The following is a 13,272-nucleotide window of genomic DNA, read 5'->3' as shown; positions in this document are numbered from 1 at the left end:
TCCTCCCCCTGGGCGGAGCATTTCACAATGGGGTGATGTAATTTTATGAGTCATGCAGTGAGACCTTGATGACCCATTAACCCCCGGAGGGAGTCAGGAGGGATGAAACATGATCAGGGGCACTGCCCCACCTTTTTTTAGCAGCTTATGGAGATGGTAATAGAATACAATGTTTTGTTACATCTTACATTGTAACCTAAGAGACACTCTGAAACCATCCGGGGAGTTTGGAGCTGTTTTTAAATATCAGAATTGTGAGTGTGTTTCGGCCCCCAACACTGTCTGCACGGAGATTTACTGCCAGGATTACAAAGTTGACAGTTTGCAACAAGATGGCAAGCTGTAGCATCCTTTAGTTTGTGGTGTGTCCATGTGTTAGTGTTATCTCAATCTCAGGGGTCATGTCTAGAGAAGAGAAAACTAAGTAATTGTTTGGGGCTTTGGATTTTATCAGACACACCTTAAAAAAAAACCAAAAGAGGCTCCTGCATGTTCTCCTTATCTAAATAGTAAAAAGTTTCATTTTAGTTAAATTGATTTATATTGGAAGCAATGTGGTTACCGTAAAAATGTTGTAATTGCAATTTTTTTTTTTAAAGAAATACCCTCTTAAAGGTTTGTATACCTCAGAGGCTTTGTCAAACTGCAACAGTCCTGCAGAGGTACAAATGCTTTTGAAGTGAAAATGATGAATCCTGTTAACTCCTCCATGAATGACTCAGACTCACCCAGGTCTGAAGTGTGCTGCTGCCATGATTAAGAGGTGTGCTGTGTAGTGAGATGGTTGAGATGTCCCTTTGTAGCTAGAGGTAGCTCATGTGCAGGCATGGGATGGGCTCTGGTATTGGGAAACCCCCAGCAATTGCCCTTGTGCCTGCAAGGCAAGGAGGAGTTTGGGCTATGTCTAAAGGGGCTGCTGTGCTGGGATAGCCTTAGAGCTGTCCCAAGTGTAATCAAGTAAGTTATTTGAAGTTGTTTGTCACAACAAGGTGAACAACAGACTAAATCGGTAAAAACCAGGTTTAGACTTATTCTGCCACTAGGAAGTGGTGTAAAATCTTCAATGGGCACTGTGCAGTTGCTTGGGCTTTTTATCACTGGTACTAGCTTAATTGCAAACACCAGAAACATTTGTAAGTGACAGGAATTTCATTTCCAGATGGCATGTGAGAACTGCCCTCAGAGCAGGTAGAGCTGGTGTTAGTAGCTATTGCTCAGGCTATGCATACTCCGTGGCATTTAGGATAGGACTAGAGGGGTCTGCACCACAGCAGTGAGGATCTCAGTGGCTGGAGGATGCTGGCAGGAAAAATCCCATGTGTGTAATTAGTGGTGCTACAGCCTCTCACCTGCAACTGCTCAAGGAGGCAACTCCTTCTGCCAGACCTGTGAGCATCCCTAGTGGTGCTGATGGTGGTGGGGAGTCTGCCTGCTTTTCCCTGCTTTGCAGGCAATCTTTTGGCAAGGGCAAGCTGTTCTATGCTTCTGTCTCTCCATTTGTTTCACAGGAACTCTGCTACTCTAGTCACAATGAGTTTTTGAGCGTAAGAGTGAAGAATTGTTATTTGTGGGAGAAAAGGCACTGCTGGGCTTCCTGGGTGGTGGAGGTGCAGAGATGCCAAAAAAGTTCTGTTCAGCTACAGGAACTTGTTGACTCACAGTTTGCAGAGACCATTGTGCATGTGCAGGGGGGTGCTGTCCCTTCTGTTAGAGGTGTTGGCTGCATGCAGTGTGGAGATCTCATGGTGAGCATCTCTGTTCTGAGGGCAGGGGTGGTTCCCATTTATCGCTCATTCATCTGCGTCTTGAAGGGTCTTCAAGTGTTCAAACCTTTGTGTGTTCCTTCCCAACCAGGCTCCAAGGGAAGGAGCATTCTGCCAGCATCCCTGGGGCACTGATGAGTGCCTGGTCCCCAGGCAAGACAGAGCTGATCCTGAAGAACAGTCCTGGAAGGCAGGAGTTGTGGGTGCCAGGATGTTGGAGCCTGGCAAGTCACTCTTCTTGATTGCACTGCTCTTCTGATTGCACTGCTAGTGCAGGCACTCATTTTTCAGGGGTGGGTAGAAGATGTAGGTTTGGTGGTTATTTTGATGTGCAGCTCATTCTTGCACCACTGCTGGCATTTGGAGAGGCTCTTTGAATCCTCAGAGTGATGTTCTCTGGCAAAGGCTCCATCTACATGTGAGAAAAATAGTTTTATGACTACAGCCTTGAATCTGTGAGTCAGGAAATTTAAAACGATAGCTTCTCCTAGGCTTATCCACTTTTTATGTGGCTTGGGTGGGATCTCTCTCCCCAGTTTAAACCAGTGTCATCCTGCTATAAAAGGGGGGTAAGTTATTTATTGGCTGTCTTTGGTGCTTTCTGGAATATGTGGAAGTTATTTCAAAGTGCTCAGCATTAACATTTCTAACATTTGGGGCTAGAAATCCTGAAGGACTAAGTGCTGCCTCTGCAGGGAAGGAAGCCTTTTCTCCTGTGATGTTTAGTTATTTGCAACCCACTAAATCAAAGGCAAATTTTCAGCCACAAAATCCATAGGACTGATGGGGTTGTAAGGAGACAAGTGCCTGAGTGGGATCCCTCAGGTGAAAATAAATCCTCAGGTGGGGAAGAAGATGTTGCTCTTCCTCTCTGGCTTCTCTCACTGCCATGGCATCCATCAGAAAGCACATATTCTCTTTTTCATCCCTTTTTATTGAATATGTGATCTTTTTTGTTAGACACCGGCATAACATTTCCTGCTTGTCAGCCTGGGATATTAGTTAAAGATATGCACAAAGACAGAACCCACAAAATGCTGTTGCAAATCCTGACTGTACTGAACAGGTTGCAGAATTGTAATTCCACCTCATTGCCAGCCTGGTGTTGTCTCTGCAGACCCAAAAACGGTGGGAAATACTGCGTGGGTCGTCGCATGAAGTTTAAATCCTGCAACACAGAACCATGCTCAAAGCTGAAGAAGGATTTCCGGGACGAGCAGTGTGCCGACTTTGATGGGAAACACTTCAATATCAATGGGCTTCCCACAAATGTGCGCTGGGTTCCCAAATACAGCGGCAGTAAGTGGCTGGGGGGGGGGATGTAGATCCTGCCTCCTGCATTGCTGCTTTGGGATGACGGTGTTCAGATAGCGTGCTTCTGGTTTCTCTCGCCACAGTCCTGATGAAGGATCGGTGCAAGCTGTTCTGCCGCGTGGCAGGGAACACGGCCTATTACCAGCTGCGGGACCGGGTCATCGACGGGACGCCCTGCGGCCCCGACACCAATGACATCTGTGTGCAGGGCCTCTGCCGGGTAATCATTTTCCTTCCTCTTCACCAAAGGGGGATGGCAGTTTTGTAGGGCAGGCTGGTACTTCTGCACCATGATCCAGGCAGTTGTTGGCATGTCCTCTTCACTCAGGGGCTGCCAGCAGCATCTGTAGACTCCCTGAGCCCTAAATGGTCTGACATTTGTGCCAACCTCCAGATTTGCCAAAGAGCCACACATGGAATCATAGGATCATTTAGGTTGGAAAAGACCTTTGAGATCAAGCCCAGCCATTAATCCAGCACTGCCAAGTCCACCACTAAACCATGTCCCCAAGTGCCATATCCACATGTCCTTTAATACCACCAGGGAGGGTGACTCCCACCACTGCCCTGAGCAGCCTGTTCCAGTGTTTGACAACCCTTTTGGTGAAGAATTATTTCCTAATATCAAACCTAAACCTCCCCTGTTGAACATCAGGCTGTTTTCTCTTGTCCTATTGCTTGTTACCTGTGAAAAGAGCCTGACCCCCACCTGGCTACAACTTCCTTCCAGGTAGTTGTAGAGAGTGAGAAAGTCTCCCCTGAGCCTTCTTTTCTTCAGGCTGAGCTCCCCAGCCCCCTCAGCCACTCCTCATCAGACTTACTCTAGACCATTCACCAGCTCTTCTTGGGACACACTTAAGTGAAAGATGTTTGCACACCTGCCCTAAGTTATTGAGGGGTGTGGAGGTCTCAGCCTAAATCCCAGTGTTGCTTCCTTCTGTGTTTTGCCCCAGTTCTTCCTGATCAGACCCCAGATTTCTGTTCACAATCATTCTTCGCACTTTTCTCTATGGGAACAATTGATGCAAGAATTTTTCTCTACTGAAGGCATTGCCTAGTGCAAACAGCCATTTTGATTCTTGCTTTGTTAAAAAGCCTTTTGTTGTAAAACCTTGTGGGATGCCCACACTGTAAGTCAGTGGAAAAATGTGGGTAAGCAAACCGCTTTATCTCACGGCAGCCTTTTGCATAAACAGCTTTTGTGTGCCTTAATTAGGAGATTTGTCAATGCTGTTCTAGTCTGTATTTGCTCAATCTATTTTTTTCAATTTTTCTCTTAAAGCAAGCTGGATGTGATCATGTGCTGAATTCAAAAGCAAGAAGAGATAAATGTGGTGTTTGTGGTGGGGATAATTCTTCATGCAAAACTGTTGCAGGCACATTTAACACGGTGCATTATGGTAAGAATCTGTTGCTAAAAACTTCATAGTGAAAAATGTTGGTCTGTAAAAGCCATTACAACACTTAATCTACAAAAACACTGATGTAAACCACAAAATCCTTCTAGCTATAGTATATTCCATTTTATAACTATGCTATCCCTAACTGAAAAGTATCAGCTTGTGTAATGTGAGGTAACTTTGCTCATTTCCCTTCCCCTGTACAAAGCAAATGAAATGCCTGTGTAATAGCCTTGACTTTCTGTTAAATCTTTCCTAGGTTATAACATTGTGGTTCGCATCCCAGCTGGTGCCACTAATATTGATGTGCGTCAACACAGTTACTCAGGGAAACCAGAGGATGACAACTACCTGGGTGAGTTGTACTCCTTATTTCACTCCAGAAATCTGCTAGGTTGTCTGGTTGTGGTGATATATCTACTGGCAGCTCTCTGCTAGGGAAGTTGAAGAATTCATTTAAGGGAGATGTTTTCTTGGTGGGAATTTTTATATGTCTGCCAAACATCCAGCCTTATCTTCTTCATTTCATTTTTGTTCATGCTGTCCTAGATGCAACATTTGGTAACTTCACCAATTATAAGAAATATTCCCTTAGGGTTTGTCTAGGGCTGTGAAGGACTGTTGAGCCTGGGTGGGAACTGAGGGATAAAGCTGGGAACCAAACAGGATTCTGAGTTCTGCTGGAGTCTCCTCACTGCAACTGCTGTCACCATGCTTTGGCTGGTGCCATGTCCTGAAAGATGTTTGTGCAAACACATACAAAGAGAAATTGTCTTCTATTCTTCTGAGAATATTAATTCTGATTTCACTTAGACCAAGGCCTGATAGTGACACGTAACTGTAAAGAAATGCCCTGCACCAAAGATGCTGGTTTGATTTAAACCTAACAGTAACTTGGCCTTTGGCTGACGGACTTTCATAGTCACTGTTTTCTCTAACCTGTGACTGTGTCTTCAGAGGCAGATGAAAATGCTTCTGTTAGACCACTCTGCTGCATGCACATATATGCTGTTAGCATGGCCATGAGTGTCTTTTCCATCGTGATCACTAACTCACCCCATAGATAGTTCTGTTTTTGTTCAATAGCAGAGATAATACAAATGAACATCACGACTGATGTTACGCCTGCTAGTTGAAGGCTGATCTTGCCATTAAGTCCTGTTTGTGGGCTCTCAGAGTCTCTGGTCCTCCTCTTCTGCACACCCTGTGCCTTGCACTACCAGTTGTGTTGCAGTAGCCCAGGGTCCTGTATTTACGTCTCTCAACAGGGCACTTCATTTTGTTTTATCTCACCAAATTCCTGTAACTGGGTATATTAAAAAGAGGAGTTGGCTGATGGCCCCTAGCCCATCAAAGGTAAAGGGAGTCACTTGAGAAACAAGTACCAGAGACTACCATGCACCAAAGGGAGGCAATGCTGACAGCCTTGGCTGTCTGAAATGCCATCCATGTGGCTGGACTCTTCATTGAGGCAAAAAGATGAGGTGGTACAGCATGAATGCACATCAGCACCAAAAAAACCTTACTGAGGTCTCAGAGTTCTCTGTCTTGGAGGAGGGAGGCAAGTTTTATTATTCCTCTTTCCTGGAAAAAACAATCCTCGCTATGCTGTGCCTACTCAAACTGGTTCACCCCAGAAGGAGCCCCAAACTTCTCAGCTCTTCTTGGAGGGCCTTTAATCTTCTTGGGAAACAATGAAGTCAAATCTTCTTTAACGTTGCTTTAATATTGCTGGGAAAGCATCTCTTCACATTAGGCCTGACTAGAAGCAAATGAGAAGTATGCATGTGTCCACTTATTTTGCAGCTCTCTGAGTGTGAAATCTTGGGCCCTCAGTTACTGTGAACCCTGTAGTTGCTTAACAATTTAGGAGGGATTTGATGTCGTCATCAAGTCCAAGATGTACTTACTGTTACAGGAGATACAGTAAAAGAGAAGGAATCCTTTAATGAGTTTTACTACTGCCTGATAACATTAAAGCTTCCAAAGTGTGGAACTTGTTAGAGTGTAGCCTCTGCGTTGTGAGGTTTTCTCCATCTATGTCTGTTTGCTACTGAGCAGTGTTTTGCTTCATTATCGTTCCTCATTTGATGGAAAAGCCTTCCCTTTGGTGTTTTGGTGTTTAGATTTTTGAGTACAGGGGCTTTTTAGTAACAGAGCTGTGATGGGTGAAATGGTGGGGAAACTAACTTAGGAAATTAGCTACATAATCGCGTTAGTGTGAAGTTGTGCAGCAGACTGCTGTTTTCAGGAAACTGTTCCTTTTATAAAGCATTTAGGCTTTAAGCCTCCAGTACTCTCACATAGCTTAAGATTTGAAATAATAAAAAGTATGGGGGGAGGAGGGAGAGGAAAAGAAAGGGGGAGATACTGACCGAACTCCCTGTAATTATATACTAGAAAATCATGTTTAGGTAATTAGGGTGTGTGCATTTACCCTAAGAACACACCTGGAAACACCAGGGAAGCCACCCTATCCACACAGCTAATGGAAAGGTTTGGGCAGGATTATTTCTGTGGTACGTGTGGGGATACAGCCTATGTGTGCTCCTTGCAGCAGCCAGCCCAGAATGCCTTTTAGATACCTCTGCATTGGCTTATGGATGAACTGTTTAGCAACAACTTCAGGCATTCAGCCTTCATTTTTAAGAGGCTTTCCAGTGGAAAAAGGAGAAGGCACAATGTCTGCAAGAGCTCTGCTGTTGTCTTTACATCCTTTCTGTTTGAGAGTGCCAGTGGGCTTTTCCTCCCACCCCCAAGGGAAAGGAGCACTGAGAGCGCATGACCCACATTGTTATGTATGTATGAGTTAATTCTGCCTCTTTAGTTCTTGTTTTTTGCACCTATGCAGCCTTATCTAACAGTCAAGGAGACTTTATATTAAATGGAGACTTTGTCGTCAGTATGTTTAAAAGGGAAATCAAAGTTGGGAATGCTGTGATCGAATACAGTGGCTCCGATAATACTATTGAAAGAATTAATTCTACAGATCGGATTGAGCAAGAAATAACGCTGCAGGTGAAGTATATGTTGTGTGTATGGACAAGTCTGCCCAGCATTGTTGGACTGAAAATAGTGGGCAGTGATATCTGTTGGTTTACTCTGCTTCATTTTTCTTCTTCTCAGGTTTTATCAGTGGGCAACTTGTACAATCCTGACGTTCGTTACACGTTCAATATCCCTATTGAGGACAAACCTCAGCAGTTTTACTGGAACGAGCATGGCCCATGGCAGCCCTGCAGTAAGCTTTGCCAAGGTGGGTGCTTGGGAAGGCTTAGTTTTGTCCTGGATTCATTTGGGGTCTGGGCATTGCTGTCAGATCTCTCTCTGATTTCTCTGAGATTCTTACCCTGTGAGTGTGATTGTTTCCCTGGACTGCAGTGGTAGGTAACATCCTACAAGATGCTTCAGGGTTTCAGAGCAGGACACCTTACAGCCCCTCCCAGCCAGGTGAGCCTCACAACCTGGTCTGCAAGTGAGGAAGCTGAAGCACAGAAAAGGTCATGAGGCATTTCCTAAGGCTGCAAAATACACCAGTGTCTGGTTTTGGGTCTGACATCCGATCACTGCCAGTGCCCACCCTGCTAAATACTCACTTAGAGCCCATCTCTGTGGGGGTGCTGCAGCTCTCTGCTTGTTTCCATCCCATCTGTGATAAACCCCTTCTACTCTGCTTAATCTTAAACTCTCTCTCTGTTTCTGACAGAGGTCGGAAAGCACACCTAAACATCTCTTAAATGCTACTACGAAAGGTGTAAGAGAAATAACTGAATTGATCACTCGCTGCATGACTCAAACCAAGTGCTGGTTTTCTCTGTGCAGGAGAACGAAAAAGGAAGCCTGTGTGTAAGAGAGAGTCAGATCAGCTCACGGTGTCAGACCAGCGATGCGATCGAGTTCCCCAGCCTGACCCCACCACTGAGCCTTGTAACACTGAATGTGAATTAAGGTGCACTCTGCTTAGCTGTGTATATAAATAACATTGTGTACTCATTATTTACTCTTCTTTCCATGCACTTCTCACCAGCCGGTATTAGATTTTGAAAAAGAAAAGGATTGGTAGTTGCCTCTTTGTCAACCAAGACGGATTGTCATCCACCAGTGGTATTTTGAGAAGCACTTTTCAATGTTTTTTACATTTCTCTTGCTCGATTCAATTAGGGCTAACTATAACAAAAATTCTCTAATGTTGAAAAATCTATCTGTGCAATACAGGGTCTGAAATTTACATCTGCCTGGATCAGAAATGCTCAGAGCCATTCTATATACAGCCTGCAAAGAGGGGAAAACATACTTAAAGCAAAAAAGTAGCTAAGACTTGGATTTATCATTGTTTATTTAAAGCAAAGAATAGGCTTAAGTGTAGAATGGGTTTGGGGCTGTCCCCAGAGAATTCCTGGCAAGCTGGAATTGATGGAGCACAGCCTAAATCATCACAACCCATTTTCCTTTAAAAAGCAATCTGTTTTCCTTTCTGGGGCTTAAATATGGTAGCCTTAAGCGGCTGCTGGTGAAGCAATTCAGATGGCCGAGTTTCCCAAGGGGTTTCTCCAGCCCTGTTAAACCGGGGCTGTGCAGGCCCGGGTTGTCGCGGTAACAGCTGTTGCCATTGCAACAGGTTGGAAACTTGAGAAGGGCAAACGCAGGAGTCTGAAGGCATGCAGGGATGTGAGGCTCCCACCAGTCAGGAGCTATTGACTCCAAATCCCCTTGATCTTATTCTCCGGGCTGTGCTGGAGTTTGCTCCCTTGTCTTGGGAGCAGGGCTCTGTACTCCCTGTACAGGCACAGGCAGCAGCCTGAGGGTCTCCAGGACCCCCAGAGGATGTCACTGCCTCCTCCCCCAGAAGCCACCCCTGTCAGGTGTGAGGGCCATGGGCTCCTGTTGGTTTCAGGGTCTCCAGCACCTCCCTGGATCAGGCCTCTTATCCAGCATATCTTTCCAGAGCTGGGCTGATGTGAAGCAGGGGTGTATCCCCAGGTGGGTCCTTGAGGGCCTCTAGCACCATCCTTGTTGCCCATCTCACGGCGGAGGCAGCAGGGTGGAAATCTGTTTGTCAAGAGAACACCTCTAATCCCTGCTGACACAGCTAGGGCTTGAGTGTCTTGTAGCAAGCCATTTGCTTGTCCTTTGGAGTGCTGAAACTGCTCTGTGGGTATCCTGCAATGTGGAACACCTCTCAAACCTGTGCAGGTCATTTTCTGATGCTGTATTTTCCAGCTTTTATTTTTTAGAGACAGGTGCAGGGGAGCATGGGGTAGAAAGCTTTCAGAAGCTTTCAGAGCATTGTTCCTTGCTTGGCCATGAACTCCCATTGCCACGTTGGTCCCACAAGGTTACGGTGTGGCTTTGCTGTCTTTGTTTTGCTCAAGAGAGACCTACTGACAGTTTCTTCCCTTCAAGGAGCAATGCCAGGGTTAACTGAAAGTCCCAAAGCATTGGGAAGTGTGACACAGAGCCAAAACTTCCTGTTCAAGAGCATATATTCCTTATTTCCGTCAAACACTCTTGAGCACGTTATCTGCAGAGCCCAGGGCTGATGTTTGCTGTCCTCGGCCCAGGTGGCACATTGCAAGGAAGAGCGAGTGCACAGCACAGTGTGGGCTGGGCTACCGTACCCTGGATATCTACTGCTCCAAGTACAGCCGGCTGGAGGGCAAGATAGAGAAGGTGGATGATCGCTTCTGCAACAGCCAGGCCAAGCCCAGCACGAGGGAGAAGTGCACTGGAGACTGTAACGTGGGAGGGTGGCGGTACTCGGCCTGGACTGAGGTAAGGGATGCTTCGTGGCACAGCGAATGCTGCTCCTTGCACAGGAGTACATTGGGCTGTGTAGGTTGCTAACAGAATATATATAAAATATGGGCACAGTGGTTCTGCTTTCATTGCTTCCTCTGGAGTACACTCTAGTCTGAATCAGCCTGGTACTCCTTACCTTCCACTGCAATGAATCTATACTTTAAGCATCTGTCTTCATTACATGAGGCCCTGCTAGCTGTCCTCTGCCATCAAAGCTGTCACCACTGCCAGGAGCTGGGGAGGATGTTGCCATCATCTGAAATTTGTTTCCTTTACACATCTTAGCTTTTGTATGAACAAGAAAATTCCTGAATGCAGGCACAGAGAGATTGATAGCCTGGGGATTTCCGGGGGGGGCACAATGAAGGAGGGTTGGTGGTCAGAGAGAGTAAATCTCTCCTAAAATGAGAACGAGCAGCAGCCATTTAGGAGAACTGAAAGGCAACACTTGTAAAAGTAATAATGGGGTTATAACCTGAAATGAATTTGTGAAACACATTGCCACGACATTTTATTAAGCTTAGCGAGATTGGCTTTTTAAAAGAATACATAAAGTAAAAGCCTGTTACTTAAAGTATAAATTGTTCTTCCGGAGGTTTCCTGCAGTCACTCTACAGTGACTGCAAAGAGAGAGGAGGCAATAGCAGTAGGGTGGCAGGAAATATTTACTGGGTGTGTGTCCCTCGCAGTGCTCCAAGAGCTGCGGTGGGGGCACGCGGCGGCGGCGAGCCATGTGTGTGAACACCTACAACGATGTCCTGGATGACAGCAAGTGCAGCCAGCAGGAGAAGCTGACAGTGCAGCGATGCAGTGACTTCTCATGCCCACAGTGGAAAACTGGTGACTGGTCCGAGGTAGGTGCTGGTCACCAAGGTGGGCTCACCCTGCTGGTCCTCCACCCTGAGGGGCTGGTACCTGCAAAGAGGTGTCTCCCTCCCTGCTTGGCTGTCATGATTTGTTTGTGCCTCCTGCAGAAGGTCTCCCCAAGCCTGTGCACAGGGAGGTTTCATCCAGGCAGCAAAGTCATTGGCCTTGGTAGCACTGGTCAGGTGGCCACTTTCCTCCCTGCTAAGCCAGAGGGGGTTAATGTCTCTCCAATCCTGCAGTAATTTCTCCCTAGTTTTTCCATAGTTCTGCTGTACATTTGGGAAGAAAAATACCTTCTGCTCTCATTTTCCCTAGGGATTGTCCTCAAGAGCCCTGGCAGCTCTGGTTGTCACTGGAGGGCAGGATTTCACCCTGCTGATGTTTTGCTCAGCCTCTCTCTGCTGTTTATTACCTCTTCCACTGCTGCTCGTGTGTTTTGCAATGCAACAAAGCTATCTTGATAGGTTCGTCTCTGCAGCAGGACTGGGGGTGCTGGAGAACAGTATTCAAAGGATGCTCATCACCATTGTGGCCAAATTTCTCTTGTTTCTGTGAATCATGTTCTTTTAGTGCATAATGAAAGCAATTAAATGGGAACAGGGATTGTTCTCTACAAAACATGTCTTCTGATTCAAGGTAGTAGCAGTCCAAGCCATGCCAGGGCAGTGGAAGAGGTGCTCACAGCCTGCAGAAGCCAAGACCCTTAAAGTGCATGCTCAGAAAGAACAAGTTTTTTAGAAGCACCCTGTTGTGCACAGCTAAAACCCCGCAGGGCAGTGCTGTGCCTTTGCACCATGTCTCACACCTGCTGGAAATCAAGATCCTTTGTGATCTCACTTTGCCCATGCTGAAGGATTCTGGCCCAGCTGTGCTCTCCATGCTCCAGCTCCTGCTCTAGACGAGCTCCTGATAGCAATCTTCTTGTTGACAAGACACTCTCCTGTCTTCCAGGACTTGGTGTTGTTAGCTAAAGAGCTGCATTTCAGCACCAGGTTTTTTTAAGCTGTGGTTGCAGTAGGTCTCCAGGTTTATTTTCCAGTGCCAGGGCAGGTGCTGAGCTGGCAGCGCATCCCTGGCACCACCTGAACTCTCACTTTTCTCCTTGCAGTGCTTGGTCACCTGTGGAAAAGGACACAAGCACCGCCAGACATGGTGCCAGTTTGGAGAAGATAGATTGAATGACAGGTTTTGCGACCCCGAGACAAAGCCGGAGTCAGTGCAGATGTGCCAGCAGCAGGAGTGTGCCTCGTGGCAAGTGGGGCCCTGGGGCCAGGTACCACGGAGCCCCACAGGGCTCCCAGCTGGGGGGGACCTGGATGAGGGTGGCGGGAGCTGGGCACTGCCCTTTCATCCAAATTCATCAGCATAACTGTGTTAATTGATTTGCACACCAAAGCAGCCCTCTGTTTGCTTGGGTTCAGCGGATAGGCAGCAATAATAGTACCTGCCCTTTGTGCTAAATTTAATCTCTGTCATACTAAATTTGCCATGATTTTCAAAAAAAGGGGATTCCAAGGTTACGTTCCTAAATCCATATTTAGGCACATAAATATATGGCCTAATTTTCAGAGAAAAGCTACTCACATTGAATAACTTTTGTTGCTTTTAATGTTTTCCAGTTTATGGGTTAGTGAGGGGTTTTTTTCTGTTAAAATACAAATTACTCATTTCTTCCAGAGTGTTCTGGCATCTGCTTTTTCACAAAGCTGTTAGCTCTTGACTTAAAAAAGCAGCAAAAAACCCAGACCAGTTGTCCTAGTCAGACATATTTCCCATCAGTAAAATTATTCATTAGCTGCTCATGCAACCATGGGGCTGAACAACCAGTTTTAAAGAAGGGTATCATGCAGGTTCTACCAGATTCTGATTCTAATGTGTGCAGCAAAGTAAATCATTTCAGTGCTCGCACTTTGCTTTCCGAAGAATCAAGTGAAGCGTGCAAGGCACTGGTGGCCGCAGTGAGTTAAAACTTTGACCTAATTTAAAGCTGAAATGCATGAAGTGGAGAGAAACCAGAAGGGAAACTGTCTTTTATTTTTGCTGCTCTTGCTATGTGCCTAAACACAGGCTGGGCTGATTAATACTTTCTAAGCAAAGCAGTTACTCAGACCCAGTGCTCTTTTCTCCCA

At 46.1% G+C, this 13,272-nt stretch overlaps 1 protein-coding gene across 8 annotated transcripts in view; it reads left to right on the top strand.

Annotated features, from left to right (window-relative positions):
- Window positions 1–13,272, top strand: part of ADAMTS9 (ADAM metallopeptidase with thrombospondin type 1 motif 9) — an 82,683-nt gene that overhangs the window by 29,496 nt on the left and 39,915 nt on the right. For all 8 annotated transcript variants that reach the window (XM_069027379.1, XM_069027378.1, XM_069027385.1 and 5 more), the window contains 10 exons: window positions 2,881–3,062; window positions 3,161–3,297; window positions 4,360–4,477; window positions 4,737–4,832; window positions 7,329–7,495; window positions 7,604–7,733; window positions 8,300–8,426; window positions 10,039–10,249; window positions 10,966–11,130; window positions 12,252–12,416. In XM_069027379.1, the coding sequence (XP_068883480.1) occupies window positions 2,881–3,062; window positions 3,161–3,297; window positions 4,360–4,477; window positions 4,737–4,832; window positions 7,329–7,495; window positions 7,604–7,733; window positions 8,300–8,426; window positions 10,039–10,249; window positions 10,966–11,130; window positions 12,252–12,416 (1,498 nt within the window). The remainder of the gene's footprint in view (window positions 1–2,880; window positions 3,063–3,160; window positions 3,298–4,359; window positions 4,478–4,736; window positions 4,833–7,328; window positions 7,496–7,603; window positions 7,734–8,299; window positions 8,427–10,038; window positions 10,250–10,965; window positions 11,131–12,251; window positions 12,417–13,272) is intronic.

This window comes from Aphelocoma coerulescens, chromosome 12 (genome assembly GCF_041296385.1).
Source record: "Aphelocoma coerulescens isolate FSJ_1873_10779 chromosome 12, UR_Acoe_1.0, whole genome shotgun sequence".
NCBI lineage: Eukaryota > Metazoa > Chordata > Aves > Passeriformes > Corvidae > Aphelocoma > Aphelocoma coerulescens.
This window is presented reverse-complemented; position numbering and strand designations above follow the sequence as displayed.